We start from the raw sequence: 16,780 nt of genomic DNA, 5'->3' as shown, positions 1-16,780 counted from the left end.
AATTAATAAATTTCTTCACGCTTACGAAGTTGCTTGAATCATCTTATACTGTTGCTTATTATTAGGGTGAATAAAATTACTGACCATCAGTTCTCAACCTAATTGTTAATAAGATTTTTGTTTTGCATCAAGAGAGTAGATCATAAGATAACACAATTAGAATTCGTTGAAGTTCTTTGTTCAAGCTATATATTTTTGGGTTGTTTTTCATACCGACAACACTTTCGATATGCAGCAAGAAACGTTAAGTGAGAACAAACATCTCTAGCAACAGAAATACGTTGATAAATGCTTATAGGATAATAAGATTAATTTATTAATAAATACGAAAATATTTTCAACTTACGATCCGCACAGATGGTTTCATTGTGAGGATAGTCAATCCTTCTTTCGGCACATTTATATAAACGCATAGATTTTTCGAGTTTGCACTTCTCTTTGCACATCTTAGAAAGGGAAAAATAATTTTAATGCAGAGGTTTACCTCAGCAATTTTGCAAATATTTCATGTTTAATTTTAACGAAGAATAAAAGCATGATTAACAGTGCATATATTTCTATAAAAACTGCAACTGAATATAAAAACAAGAAGTAAGTGAAATAATAGTTTATTAAAGGAGACATCACTTTTTTCACAAAATTTCAAGTATTGCAAATGCGACAACTTCGCATGCTAGCGCAATTTTTAATTTTTGCCTTTTAAAGTGATATATCAAATTGGAAACTATATATTTTGGTTACATTTACAGGGAAAATATCCTGGATATAGTATTCGCCATATCTAGCCTATAAAAGTAGATATTAATGAACCTGTTCAAAATAATGAAACAATTTTAAACACAATAGAAAATAAATACTACATTTTGCAAGTGAATGAAATATGAAGTATATATTATCTACAACTTTTGTTTGAAGTGGGAACTGTGTCCGTCAGGCCTTTCTTATTTCTTTCATTCAACATTCAGAATAAAAATTTATAATTAGCATTATCTACGTTAATATCTTTGACAGACTACACAGGTGTCCAAAATTACTTGCCTAAAGTATTTGTTTAGTATTTTTTGTTACCAAACAAATTTCTAGTGGGTCTTGGCAACAGCAGATGACGCTACCGCCTCACGATTCAATTATGGTTGCTATGGTAACGAACCTGTCAAGTGTGTCAACAGGCTATTCTTTTTTAGTATTCCTACAATGTTTTTGAGTGATGTGTGTATCGAAAATGCTGTGTCGTCACGTGGACGGCATTTCTTCTATTTTCAAGTGTTTGTGCAGATAAATAAAAGATACAGTGCACAAAAAGTTGTTCTGATTCTTAATCATATTGGTATTTCTTAAAGTAACGAATAACTAATTTTTATTTAGAATAAGCAAAAAACAAAACTTCACCCTATACTGTTGCTTATTATAAGCGTGAATCAAATTATTGACCATCAGTTGTAAACCAAAATTTGAAATGCAAGTAATAGCATGATATCATTCAAAAGCATGGGGATTTCTTTGAACAAAATATGTTTTCCCATCAAATTCTGCATTTTTTTGTTTATTGGGTCCGAACACTTTTCGGAAGAATCTTTAAGATAAAGTGTTATTGGCCTTTTAGAAACGGGATAGATAATCATACAACGGAGAAAGAATGGCTGAATGTTTTAAGATATGCTATCTAGGACCAATTAAAAGAACTGAAACTGTCACTATAAAATAAGGAGAAGGGCGCAGAAGAAAAAAGAATTGTTCTTCAAGCTCGCTTTGTAACTGTAACTGGCCATTTCAATAGGAACTTGACTATTAGATAGCAACAGGCACTGCGACACTTACCCTGAAGTAACTTGCATACAGAAGGCTTAAATAGGAAGATTTTTATATAAAAAAAAAAAGCTAATGGCTTGACTTCACAATTAAACAGAACCACCTGACGCAGAAAACGAGATCTAAAGCAATTAGCTTGTGTTCGCATCAATGAAGAGTCTAAAATCATTGACTACTGTTGCTGATAATAATGCTCACTTGTCTGACGTATAAGTCAGCCCAAGCCCACGAAATACCTCGTGGCAAAGAGCGCTAATTTACTTACGCCTGTCGTTGGCAAAAACCTTAAGCTCCTTACAGGTGACAGGACGATTTTGCTCAGTTCCGCCCCCAGTTTTGATCTAAAGCACCCCGGGTGTACATGTCCGTGGGTCTCCCCCTTCCACTAAACCAGACGAGAGGACTTTCGGCTCGCATATTTAGAGTGCTGCCATGTTGCACCGAGACTATACATTTATGAAGACCCATGCCTTCTCCGGAATTTGAACCTCGGCCCTTCGGCATGGAAATCAGCGATGCTAACCACTATACCGGTTGGGCGGAATTAATTGACTATCCGATTTTTAACATAGTTACGTCTGAAGGAAACCAGGAATACGAAAGATCTTCACAAGCATTTAGGAATATAATCGTCACAGCACAGATCTAATATCTAATGGATAGAAATTAACAATGATCATCGATTGTACTTTCCGTCAATTGCTTCGTGCTCGAGGAATGATGTGTGTTTGCGGGTAGATACTATTAAGATCTTCATGACTCTTCTGTTTCAATATGTTCATGACATTTTCAGCACTTCGGGGCAGTTTTAAAGATTCAGATAATTGTAGACGATATTACTTGTTATTAAGTAAATTTTGTTGATTACTTTCTTTAAACCGAAGGCATTGAAAAATAAACTTATCACCAATAACCTCTAATATGAATGACGCAAAAGACTTATAGGACAACCTTGAAAGGGTAGACTCCTTTTACTGTTTACGCACGACGTAAAGCTCCTTTTACGGACTCATTACCTTGAACATCTTAATGGTGGACGAGGGGAACTTATAAACCAAATTTTTCTAACTGCGAACCTAAGGCCCATACCACACGGCGTTTGTTTCACAAGAACAACTGTTTCGGACAATTTTTCTGCCTGGTTTACTATTGAAAGAAAGACGCGCAACATTTTCCTTCCTTTCCAAAAAAATTGCAGGTTGTTCTTTTCAACCAATCAGCTATCAGCTTCGAATGCTATCCCGGCTATTCATATGAGGAGTAGCAAGAACTGGAAGACCCAGGTGTCTTTCTTAAGAGAAATTGCCCCAAACCTTAAGAGTACTCTCACTGGACCATATTTAAAAATTTTTGTACAGACTGAACTGGAGTTCAGGGAGGTCACACGTTGGATGAAGCAAGCCGGCATCCAATTCAAAACTTTTGATCTTAAACAGGACCGGCCAGTCAAAATTGTAGTCAGAGGCCTTCCTGTGGAAACTGATGTCGAGGACGTCAAAGAGGAAATCGAGTCACTGGGATTTAAAGTGCATCGCTGCGTTCGGCTTTACCAGCCAGGCTCCAGACATCCTATGCCACTTGTTTATGTACAAGTCATCCCACATCCTTTCCTCGACCAACTGTTTGCCGTCACTGACATGTGGGGCACAGAGGTCAGCATTGAGCGTTATCGCGGCCGAAAGGGCCCTACTCAATGCTTTAGGTGCCAGGGATTTTTCCATTCTTCGGAACTCTGCACTTTGCCAATCCGTTGTGTGAGATGCTCTGGACCCCACTGGGCACGTGAGTGCACCAAGGGGCTTGATGTACCTGCAACTTGCTGCAACTGTGGTGGAAGTCATCCAGCCTCATATAAATCTTGTCCTTGACACCCAGCTAATAAGCGGTCTCGTGGAAAGAAAACCATGCTTAAAAATAGGGCAGCTGCTCAGACAGCCCCCCCTCAAGGTTCTTCTAAGCCCCAAGCACAAGCTACTAAAGCACGTCCCATGCCTGCTCCCCCTAACGACGTCAACTCACCGTCGTATGCAACGGCGGTGAAGAACGCCACCGGGCACGGATTCAGAGCTCAGAATCCAAGACTGCCGGCCGCAGAAAAACCTGTAGCCCCAGCAGTATTAACCTCAGCAGAGTGTGCAAATGATTCCGAAGATGTCTTCGCATCCACACTAAAATGCTTGATTGAAATCTCCCGTGACCCTACGGTAGACAAGCATATTCTGCTCCAAGCCTTCAAAAGAGCTATGCCAAAGCTTAGGCAGGCAGACGCTCTGATGAGGGCCTTTTACTTATATGAAAGCTATATCGAGCTTTCAAATTAATTTCGATCTTCATTAGACCCATGTCTTCTGTTTTTCGGCCAGGAATCTTTTTAAACGGCCTAATATTCAATTGTGTCAGAAAAAGTTCATTTACCAACTCTGAACTAACCATTAGCTCCTGGAATGCCAATGGACTTCAAAACAAGATCCATGAAGTAAGAGACTTTGTGGTAGAACACGATCTTGACGTGTTTTTAGTCCAAGAGACTCATCTAAACTCAGGGAATACTCCCAAAATTGGGAATTATGACATTTACTCGACGGACAGGGTGTCACAAGGCAGAAATCCGAGTGGTGGCACTTGTATTTATGTGAAACATTCGATCAAACATCACATAATACCGTCCCCTGATTTAAATATTTTGGAAGCGACTATTATCCAAATTTTCCTTCAAAATTCTCCCCCACTCACAATTATTTCAGCTTACTTACCTCCACAATCAACTGCACGTGGAAGGCCTTCTTTCCCTGTCAGTGATTTTGACAAACTTTTGAATATTTCAAATCACCTGATCATTGCTGGCGATCTAAATTCACGTCATACCGCATGGTTTTGTCCTAACAGGAACAGGTATGGCATTAGTCTAAATTCATGGTGCCAGAGTAACCATGTGCAGATCATAGCTCCTACCCTCCCGACTTACTACCCTGTAAGAGGGTCCCCTGTAGTACTCGATCTGGCTGCTTTCTATAATATTTTCTTTAGGCATGAAATTGAAGTGATACAAGACTTAGACTCTGATCACTATCCTATTTTGATAACCTTAGATGTTCAAAATCGTTACTCAAAATTACAGGAGCGAGTCTCAACAAATTGGGACGATTTTCGATTTATTTTGGAAAACACTGCACTCCCTCCCATACAAATTTCCAGCAATGCGGACTTTGACAGGCAGATTAAAAATCTGGAGTCTTTACTTAAAGAAGCGAGAGCTGCGGCTTCAAAACCTATTCAGCACCCTGGTGCTAGACTCCCACCTGAGACTAAATTCAAAATTAAGCAGCGGAACTACTTGCGAAGAATCTGGCAAAGGTCGCGCGATCCCAGTATCCGCGTCCAATTTCGCAAGATACAAAACGAGATAAGGACTGAAACCCGCTTATTAAAACAAGCGGAGTGGAAAAATTATATTGAGTCCCTAACGACTGAAAACAAATCGATTTGGCTTGCAGCCGCCCGATTACGCAAACATTACAAGCTCATTCCGCCCCTTGAAACGGCCGATGGCGCACAGATGGCCTACACAGACTCAGAAAAGACCGAAGCTATTGATGACAGCCTTGCTACTCAATTCACACCAAACAACGACTCCTACTGTAACCGCCCGGTTACACAGGGGCGCATCCATTCACGGGTTGAAGACTTTCTATCACAACCTTTCACGTCTGACCTCAGGCCAACTGATCCAACTGAAGTCATGGTTTACATTGATAAAATTAAACCTGACAAGGCCCCCGGCATAGATTCAATTTCGAATCGCATGATCAAAAACTTCCCCGTAATGTTTATTGTCTGGATTACGGTCCTTATTAATTTAATGCTCAGGAGAAGCTATTTTCCCGACTGTTGGAAAACTGCAGCTGTCGTGCCCATTCCAAAACCGGGACAAAATTTAAACTTACCCGTCAATTACAGACCAATTAGTCTGCTCTCGTCTCTCTCAAAAATCTACGAGTATGTCTTGCTTAATCGCCTGAATGAATTCTGTCGAGATCAAAATTTGATCATCCCGGAACAATTCGGCTTCCGACCTAAACACTCCACTGTACACCAGTTATTACGTGTAGTGGAATTCATTCATGAAGGCTTTCGCAAGCGAGAGAAAACTGGTATCGTCTATCTTGACGTAGCCAAAGCCTTTGATAGGGTTTGGCATGACGGACTTATCTACAAGCTCATGCGGCTTGGTTTCTCGGCTCATTTCATTAAAATTATTAACTCGTACTTGACCGGACAAAGTTTCCGTGTGCGAGTTAACCACGAATTCTCCACTCCCCGCCCAATCTATGCCGGCTGTCCACAGGGCAGTCTCGTCGCGCCTTCAGTTTTCAACCTCTACGTAAATGACATTCCTAAGGCCCCTAGTATCGATCTTGCTTTATATGCGGACGATACAGCCATCATCGCACAACATTCCAACACCTTCACGGTAATCTCTACACTACAGAGTTACCTTTCAGCCTTAGAACTCTGGCTCGGTTTGTATAAAATCAAAATCAATGTCGCAAAATGTGCTGCTACTCTGTTCATCCGAAGAAATATCCCCCGTTTAGATAACTTAATTCTCTTCGGTGAACCTATTCCCTGGGTTTCTTCATATAAATATCTTGGTGTATTACTTGATTCAAAATTAACTTGGCAACCTCACATTCAAGAAATCATTGCGAATGCGACGGCTGTCAAATCCAATCTGCGCCCCTTCTTCGCTTTAAATAGCGACCTGTCAATTGACAACAAGATTTTGCTCTACAAGTCTATCATAAGGCCTGTTCTGACTTATGCATGCCCCATTTGGGGCCCATCAGCACTGACTAACAGAAAACATGTCCAAACTTTTCAATCTAAATTGCTTCGGCAAATACTCAAAGCTCCGTGGTATATAAGGAACGAAGAGATTCATAACGATCTCAAAATTATGCCCATTAATCGCTTTATACAGCGACTTTCGGAAAACTTTTTCAAAGATATTCAACATGTTGCAAATCCTGTGCTGCATATGCTACCTGTATATGATCCTGCAGTCGCCTCATCTAGGAAGAGACCGAGATCGGTTCTCAACCCGGACTATGCTGCAAACCCATTTAAACGGGCAAGGTATGCTCACACTGACATGCATGTGAATAATTACTTCTCGTTCCTTCCCCTTTCCGCCTCTCGAGTCTTGAATGCTTAAGTCATTGACCGGAGGAACCCCTCCTGCTTCTTTAAGAAGAAGCTTTACAGTCGCAGGCGACTGAACCTAATTTTTAAATCTAAAGTCAATTGACTATTTCTCTACTTCAAAATAGCTCTTTCAGCCCTTCTAAAAGGGCTTTTACTTGCTTTTAGCACCCCTTAAGAGGTGTCAATCATTTGGCCTTAAAGACCGCACTGAATAGCGGGCGGAAACGAAACTGCTCCCTCCGTCAGCTGACCAACTGACACAGCAACTTTTTTCGACGCGTAAGAGCGTTCCCCTCCGCGAAGTTGACGTTCGCAAAGAAAGATCAAGTATCAAGGAAACACCAGCTTTTATTTTCTAGTCTTTAGCAAAAATTTTGTTCAAGATGACTGCCCCTATCTAATTTATTCTGGCTCTTATTTTTGGCGCAAAATTAGACCTTTTGAGTTTTATATTTGTTTTCAGTGTGAAGGCACTTATTCTTAAAAGCTTTTTTCGGCTTAACAAAATTTTTTACCTTATTAGAAAATTCCCTCTTTTGATGATGACATTTTATTCTTCAGATGATGTGGAGGTAAAGGCGTTTATGCCTAAGAACTCCGTAACACGAACTTCCTTGATCCTTGATGTGTTGATAGGCAGTTGTGACAAAGCAGAAAAATTGTTCCAAACAGTTGTTCTTCCGAAACAAACCGACGTGTGATAGCAGCCTTAGAGAATGAAATTGTGATATTTGTGTGCATGTTCTCGGAAGATCAGATTTTTGCCTGCATTTGCTTCCAAAACATTTAATGTTTTCTAAAATTTCGTTGTCGCATCGTATTTCAATTTTATTTATTTTATAATGTAGTTTTTTCATATGGTATTTATATCTGATTTTCGGTTTATGTTTTATGATGCTGTATGGGATTAAAGATAAATTTATTTAAATTCAACATCTTCTGAAAAAGACGTAGAGTACTTTCTGTATTTTTATATGTATATAGATATTTCGGACACCAGTGTAGTTTCAAGAAAAGACGTTAGATGACCTGCTAAGTAAAAAGAGCTGAACACTGATAGAGCGTTTAGGCAAATCTTATTTCCTGCGATAACTAGTACAGCCTTTGTTTCGCATTACCTGCTGAGGAACGGGACTACATATATTAACCTGGCGTATACTTATGATGAGATAGATATTTAATTGTGTGCCCGGAGAGTCAGGAATGTGGATGTCTTATTAAGTTTTTTAAGACTGATAGTACCAACTATCTTTTTCTGGTATTATATGAACTATCTCTAAAAGATGGTAATGTGAAGTTCAGTGTTAAGTTTTTTCACATAACGGAATCATAAATGTACAAATTGTCAAAGCTATTGCATTTTATTATCTTTTTTAACTCTTTCAGCACATTATATGTTATTCTGTATGTTGTTTACGTTGGCATTTACAATACTTATATCTCCCTTCTGTATCAGTAAATCTAAATGATTAAGCTTAAATGGTACCAAAGCTGATGTTTCCTTTTTCTACATACGACTCTAGCATAGCGTCTGCAAAATTCGAAAGAACTGAAATATTTAACTCAAACTCCGATTGATTGCTTTAGTGTAAAGTAATTATTTTGAAATCTAAAACCTCGTCACTCTTAAGGTTAAGCTTACTAAAATACGTCAAAGCACACGACGGATATCTGCATAGGTGAAGGGATGCCTTCGTTGAGGCTTTCGAAAGCGAAACTAGCTCGTATTCACGTTACACATAACCCCCCCCCCGAAAAAAAAAAAAAAAAAAAAAAAACATGCAGCTAGCCCGTTCGACTTGGTTTGGGCCCAGAAAAAAATACCAGTATTCAGCAGTCGGACATTAATGGGGTTCGAAAAAGATCGACATGATTTTAAATCTATATATGGCGTTTTTCCCAATAGTAATGATGTCTTCGCCTAACGAGATGTTTAGATGGTAACCGTGTAGCAATAGAATGCACATTAGTGTACGCAGAATTTAAATATTTTTCCACTCTTCAATGCAGATTGATTTTTGCCTTTGTTTAGAATCTCGCGAGCCATGTTTCAGAGTACTTGGATGGAAGCAGAACAGCATTTTGGTATCTGCTGGGCAATCAATGGTGCTCATATTGAAATTTACTATGGCAAAAAAAGTTTTCGGCTTTATTCTGCAATAAACATTGTAAAACTATCTCAAATAATTTTTCTGATAAAACTGTTTAAAGATTTCTATGCTTCTCAATAATCGTTTGAGTCACTTTATATTAAGCAATTTAAATGCCATTTCTGAGTAATAGGCATGGCTTCTTTTACCGTGTGCGTATTAAAATCATTGCAATCTGTAGTTAATATGTGCCGTAAATTAGGTCGCATTACTATTGTGAAAGTTGTGATTAAATTTAAAATCGGAAAACGTAAATTAAACGTTTGAAACTGACTACTGACTTTTTCGGTCATGGGTCCATTTCCATGATTCTCTCTCCATGCTGTCTCGTAGTCGGTGCAATTGCTCTTGAAGGGATACTGAAGAAGATTTTTCTCCGCCTAGAAAATGAAAACAATGGTCAGGTTTTGATCATAAAGTTTTATAAATATTCGCCCATCTCCTGTTAATTGAGTAATAAATGACGGAAAATATCTGAACAGTTAAACTCAACATACTAACATCTACACAAAAAGTGTAAAGTAAGAATTTTAAACTATGTCCTGTAACATGAAAACTACACAGTGTAGCAAAACGTCTATAGAATACGAAACAAAAAAACTGAACGTAAGGCAGATACAATATACAATTTTACTGCACAAACCGAATGAGCATCGTATTCCATTTATCTTTATCAACTCAGAAATGGTTATTATTTTTGTTGGAATGATCGCGTATCAGTATAGATTGTTATCATATCATCTCAGCACTGTGACTGAGCTGTATTATTGTGTTTTCGAAATAGTGTCCTTCAAACTTCTTTGTCTTTATATAGCATATACTCTTGAAACTTAACCCTGAAATTCCGCTTAGCTGTTTTCGTCTTTTATGAGAAGAGTTGAACATTTATTTTATGTGTTTTAATATTAAAAATGGCTTCTGTAAATATTCCAAGATGCATATATTTTCTCATCTTAGTAAAATATCCAGGTGTCCACAAGGTATGGAATAGCCTCTTCTTCCCAAGAATGCGACAATTCACGTTTTTCGGAAGTTTCTCTTCAGTAGCAAAGGAAGTTCCAGAATCTAAAATTACTGGACTTTTACAAATGAAATAGAAGAAAAATGAAAGAAATTTCTGCCTAAGCGTACTCCGTTGTAATACTGGTATTCGTGATCTCTTGTTGATACAGGTAGTATACCTCCTTTAATATAATATTATGTAAAAAAAATATATATATATATATATGTAAAATATAAAACATACGATGGCTTTGCTCTGTATGGTCGAGAAGCAATAGGCAATTCTGAGGTTAAAAATTACTCTTAGAGTTTCCATTTTAATACAACCTACATCATATTTATTTTAGCAAATAATACGTATGATTATAGTTATTTAATAACTTTTGCAATTGATCATTATCAAATTCACTATTTTCAACATGATTATAAAAAATTTTAGTACTTACATTATTTTGATATACAAAATTATTCTGAAAAAATTTATTTAGTTGAACACCTTTACTTATCATACGCTTAAATGGATACACTTCATAATTATTAAAATTGAATTGTACTTTAAATAAGGAAACACAAGATAATGATAATAATAAATAAGTTGAATTAGAATTTACAACATATTGTAAAATACTACATTATTACAAATTTTACTATTTTATACAATTTAATTATTTTTTAATCACAATATTTTAGTCACAATTTTAGTCGCAATAATACCTCTTGCCTAATGAACATAGTCTAGTATCAGGATTATTTTGTACTACTTCAGTTTTTGCATCAATGGAATTTTCGATAATCGCAGGTAAAATTTTCTTATTACTTTGAACACTTATGTTAAAATAAGTTCACTTGTTTCTCAAATTTGTTGCGAATTAGGATTATAATAACTTAGATAGAGGCAATTGTTTCATGATTAAGTGGCCTTTAAGGATTTTGATTCGGTTGAAATAATCTGCTATAATGCCCAAGTGAATTTTGCCTAAAATTTTGCCTGGGAATAACAAATCGTTGACTACCACTTGCACTTGGTACTTCCTCCAGTGCAAGTGAAACAGGAAAAGGTTTTCGTGCTGTTTTCAATCCATTCCTTTGGTGTACTGATATTTTCCACAGTTAATAACATTCATTGAGCCTCAGGTAGTCCTTGATTTAGGGCTTCGTTTTGCCATTAAGTTTCAGACTGGATTCATATCGTAGATTTGTACGAAAAATTTGTCAGTGTAGTTGAATTTGGAGTATTGTATTGCCACAAAATCTTTAAGGGGCCTCTGTGCTGTGGAGAAATTTGTTGGAGAGGAAATGCCAAAAATTAAATTCAAGGTGTTATTGTCTTATCAAATATTGCATCATATTATTAAAGATTTATATTGAATTGTTTTCTTAAAGGTATTATATCATAATGTTTTGTACTGAATTTTTATATTGCTTTAAAATATGTCAATGTACTGTTAATTACCTACGATGAGAAGAATGAATGCAATTAGTACATTACTCATAATTTGTATATCTTCTAATTTTTATATAAAAAGCTGATCCCTAAAAAATTTCAAAATCTTCTATTCAAAACTTACTATGGAAGCATCTTTATTGAAAAAAAATGAATGACATTTGTTGACTTATTTTTATTTTAAGGACTTATTGGCATCGAGAGACTCTAAAACACATTCGACTTCAATTATTTATGTGAAAGGACTTATCATACGACATATCATTTCTCTTTTCAATACACATTTTAAAGAAAATTGAGGACTTTTATGATTCTAATTTATTATTTGGTATTATTCTTAAACATGTTATTGTCTCATAGTTCTAAATTAAATGTTTAGTTGTAAATTATATGTTTATTTATAAACCATAGGTTCTATAGTATAAAATTATATAATTAAGCGTTTTCTTCTAATTATACGAGAAAGATTATGAGTTATGATAGGGCATAGTTAAAGCCTGTAGGCTATGTCCTGGATGTTTTTCTTTATGTCTTTCCTCATGCTATAATTTTTTTTTTTCTTTTTCTTCACTAATGTACTAATGTTTTGCTCTTCGGGCCTCTCGTTTAGAAGGAGGGGGGAAATGTAAAATATACAAGGGCTTTCATCTGCGCGAACAGGCAACCTATAATTAACATTCCGCAACTTCAGGATCTCCTCCCTAGACGACCAGTACTTTCGAGAACATTCTGGTATGTTATATAACCGCTAGTATAAATACAGGGTACGCGCCATTTTTCTTCACACTGCTTTCTTCTACCGCTGCTAACAGTCCTTGCTGCTGCTTGTCCCATCTTTTTCTTTCCTTTGTTAGAACAGTTATGACGTAGAAGGTCGAAATTTAACCTTATTTAATTTAAATCACTATTGAATATGTAATATGGAGGATTTTCATCTAAAGGAAAAATGACCTGCGGTGAGAATAGAATAAAGATGTGGCTTCTAAAAAGCTAAATCCTTCTTTGTCGTCATTTTGCAGCCTTCTACTCAGCCACAACAACGCTCGGACTCTGATGTAGTTATATCGTTAGGCTTTGTCATTCATGCGCCTGCCTGTCAAAATATTACATATATTTGTGTGTGTGTGATAATAAAATGATATAAAAATTGAAAGTCTTTAATTGGGAATAGAACTTTAAATTTATAATTTTCAATAAATATACAGCCCACTTCATAGGACTTACATTTTCCCTCCAATAACCGCAATGAGAAACCTCTTGTCCACTCGCTGTGCAGGATTAAAATAAAACGCAATGTGATTATAAAAATACTCCGGCCTCCGATATACGTTACTCTCTTTTGCTACTTGCTTATGTCTGAATAAGCCACGTCTCACGCATGGCTATATTTCATCACTGTTTAAAAATGGGATTGCGTAGTATAAAATTGGGGAGTGCAGATTGCCTCAATTGTGCTGTCTTATGCCATAAGATGTGTGTCTGAATAGAGTAATCAACAAGTAATAAAAATATGATTGAATTAACAAGTGATTCGTGACTCTTCAAAAATTACATCTAGAAAGATGCGACCAGTATGTCCATCATTTCCAGTCAGCTACTTCGCCATCGGTGTATTACCAGCACTCATGCCATGATGCAATGCTACTAGATTTCCTCATCGTACCAAGTTGAAATTCTCTAAAATATAAATTAGTCCTCAACTCGAATATGGACATCTGGAAGCCCAGATTTGGAATTTGGAATTTGTTTTATTATATATATCATATTTTGTAAAACTTTAATGAATTTTTAATTAACAAACTCAATGGTTTTTCAAAGCGAGCAATAGCACCACTATCGGGGGGGGGGCACAAAAAAAAGCATTTTTATCTCCAGCGTACGAGACTGTGTATTGAAAATTCTAAAGATGTGCTTTTTTAAATATTTTGTGATATTGCTGTTGAATTTAAGTTTACGGTTTAAATGCGAAGAACATATTTAATAAATAAAACTAACACACAAAAATTATAAAAACGCCCCTTTAGGCGTAATATAAAATCTGAAAGCTTTTCAGAATTTTTTTATTTTATTTATTTATTCATTTTTAATTTAAGCAAATTTTTGGCTATCACTTTTATCAGCCATACTAATCTGCGGTAGTAATATTTTAACTATAAAAAAAGTTACAGAAGAGAAGTGGGGACCGAAAATATTAAAAGAAGAGTCGCAAAAACTTTAGCATATAGGTTGCGTTTGTATTTATTTTAACCAATATTTTGAACAAATCATTTCTGTGAACTAAGTGAATCAATGCTGGCTTTGTTGCTATTGCATAACCATTATCCTATCAATATGCAATGCATTGATAAAGTGTACAGCACTCTAACTCTTTTATAACTCATATTTCTGCGACTTTTGCCATTTTGCTATAACCAAAGTTCTGATGAACCTTCTGGGCTTCTACTGAACCAGGAAACTCTTTGGAGAAATATCAACAACAAATGAAATGGAAGTATCCAAACAGAAATGTTTTGCTGAACTTGTACAAGAAGAAAAAAAATCTTACAAAAATTCATCAAATGAAAATATGTTCCTCTGCAAAAAGAAATTAATGTATCAGGGTCTTTTTGAAAACATGGCAAACAGCAGAATAATGAGAGATGTTCTACTTGCAAGAAGCATTTTTAAAAAACACACAGGACTACATACTTACAAGTCTGACGTAAATGCGATATACAGTGCCCATATTCAGGAACAACCCTTCACTGACCGGTGAGGGAATATGATAGGGTGAATGAATGCTGAGTTGTGCACCACGAGATAAATGGGATGGATGATATTCGGCAACTTCAAGGTTCAGCTCCAGATGAATTTCTGTAAGAGTGGTGTACAAAGTTAAAATTTGCTGCAATATAGGAAGAGAGAAATTCCCATTGACAGGAATTCTCACTATTTAAAATAACTTCTATATTCTATAAATATAACTGGATATATTAGATAATAATGAATATAAAATTAGACTGTAATTTCAGTTACGTTTGTAATATCAGGCATTAAATGATTGACTACATTCTTAAGAAGTATTTGTGCATGTACAAACTAGTTTTTGTGATATGCATATCCGGAGAAAAAAATCTGATGTGTACACCACATGACTTCCTTGTACGGAATATTAAACTATAAGCATTCTTTTCTTGAATTTCATTTAAACTTATTGGATTGAACTAAATCTACTTCTTCGATAGCGCATAAACCACATAGAATAAATGCACTCTTTAAAACTCACTATATTTGTTCACCAAGCGACACTCTGGCGCTAGGTTCACTTAACAGCGTTACATTTCGTTCATATTATAACTCAGAATGCATATAAATTTATATCGTTTGAAGAATTAGCCAATCATTGACACATGTTCTATTCAAATACTATAATAAATCTAGAACGATATATAAAAGAAATTAAGCAAACAAAACAAAAAAGAAACAGTTTTTCACAGACGATTCAGTATTTGTCATTCAATTAATTCAGTTCTCACTTCTCGACAAGGCAAAAATACATAAAAACTCAAAATATCTTAAAAATTACGAAGTAAATCTTAAACACTTATTTCCTCGATTAAATTCCAGAATGGATTAAACATGACTTAATTCGCAATAATAAAAGAAGGTGTTATCTATGTTGTTGCGAAGCTTAGTTTCTCTAGATTGGCAACAAATCCGCTATTTTGCCAAGTTTGAAATGTAAACCAACGTGTCCGCCATCGCAAAAATAATTAGGTTTAACTGCACGGAATTAAAGCAACTTTTAATTGTTGATAACTCCGCAAATATTGTATGCAGATTTACTAAAGGCATAAAAACCTGAACCGGAAGGTAAGAACAACATAATTCAATCATTTTTAAAGCAAAAAATGCACAACTTACAAACATATAAGAGTAAAGAAACTGAGATCACTGAGTAGGGTAACAGAGCGGATATACATATACATATATTTATGTGCGTTTGATGCAGCCGATTGCAACCAAAATACGAGGTGCACATCTGCATGTTACAGCAGTCCTATATATAAAATTTCAACGTTCTGAGCCTACTCATTTTTGAGTTATGCGAGATACGTACGTACGTACAGATGCCACAAAAAATTCTCTTTAGAATTCATTTTAAATCAGTTTTATAATTTTTTTTGGGGGGAAAGAGTCTTTTATTCTGCCCTTAAGTACAGATGTCACACAAAAACATCGCTAAATTGCATTCGATAGAGGTCAAAATTGATATTTTCGTTTAAATATTATGCTGAAACTTTTCGAAATTACAATACTTCCTTTTTACTTCGTACAAGGAAGCAAAAAGTGAAAATTGAAGTAAGAATGCTGTCTAGTGGGAAAAAAGAATAGCCTTTGCATTATGAATTGCTTCAGGAGAAAAGTATTCATGTTCACAACTGTAACCACAGAAAGATTTGGCGTACTGGGGAAAAACATTTTTGTCCACGTTTCAAGAGTAAAGAAGCATTTATGTCCAACTTCCTTTATTAAACTTATTCTTGTCTCTTATAATGACGAGTTGTCTGTTTCGTTCATCAATTCTTCAGCAGTGCATGTGAACATGGAAAGTGAAGATTATAGTGAGGGCTCCGATTTATTTTCCGATTTTTCTGACAAGAATAGTAAGAAAATGGGGAGATCTGCAATGTTATGAAAGTTTTAAAAGCAACCCCACAAGAGCTAGGACATGACTGTAAGCGCAAATATTTTTGCTTCTTTTCTTTGATTCGAGATATTGAAAAAAACAAAGAGTTCTTAAAGTTTTCAATAAACTTACAATATCCAAAATCATTATTTCGCCGGTCTTATAATGCTTTTGTCAGTGATGAGATGACGTTATAGTTTGGAGAATGAGGGATCTTCACGCAATGCGTCATATTTTTACAGAGAACCTTGCTTCCAAGAGGGGAAACGTAATGACGTGCAAGCTTTCAAACGACTATGCTTCATTCCACAGCATTACCAAAAAAACAAATCAGTTCAAAAATAAGAGGAGGTTTGGCCGTTGACGGAGAAGCACTGGTAGGCCCCAGAGGAAAGCATACAAACCAAAAACGTGCAATTCCTGTGAAAATTATTTCTAAAATAACCGAATTTATCAGCTTCCTCAAGAAGAGCAAGTCTCATTTTTCCTTAAAAAAGGGTA

The 16,780-nt window shown here is 35.9% G+C and overlaps 1 protein-coding gene across 1 annotated transcript in view; it reads right to left on the bottom strand.

Moving 5' to 3' along the window:
* The window catches only part of LOC118191015 (epithelial sodium channel subunit beta-like), a 44,713-nt gene that overhangs the window by 10,773 nt on the left and 17,160 nt on the right, over positions 1–16,780 (bottom strand). Inside the window, exons 5-7 of the mRNA XM_085807097.1 lie at positions 14,303–14,463; positions 9,446–9,544; positions 347–446 (exon numbers count right to left, since the gene is read on the bottom strand). Coding sequence (XP_085663223.1) covers positions 347–446; positions 9,446–9,544; positions 14,303–14,463 — 360 coding nt within the window. The remainder of the gene's footprint in view (positions 1–346; positions 447–9,445; positions 9,545–14,302; positions 14,464–16,780) is intronic.

This window comes from Stegodyphus dumicola, chromosome 1, assembly GCF_044657685.1.
Source record: "Stegodyphus dumicola isolate Sdum_Otavi_A_Nest chromosome 1, ASM4465768v1".
Lineage (NCBI taxonomy): Eukaryota > Metazoa > Arthropoda > Arachnida > Araneae > Eresidae > Stegodyphus > Stegodyphus dumicola.
The sequence above is the reverse complement of the archived record's forward strand: the minus strand, read 5'-3'. Positions and strand labels throughout refer to the sequence as shown.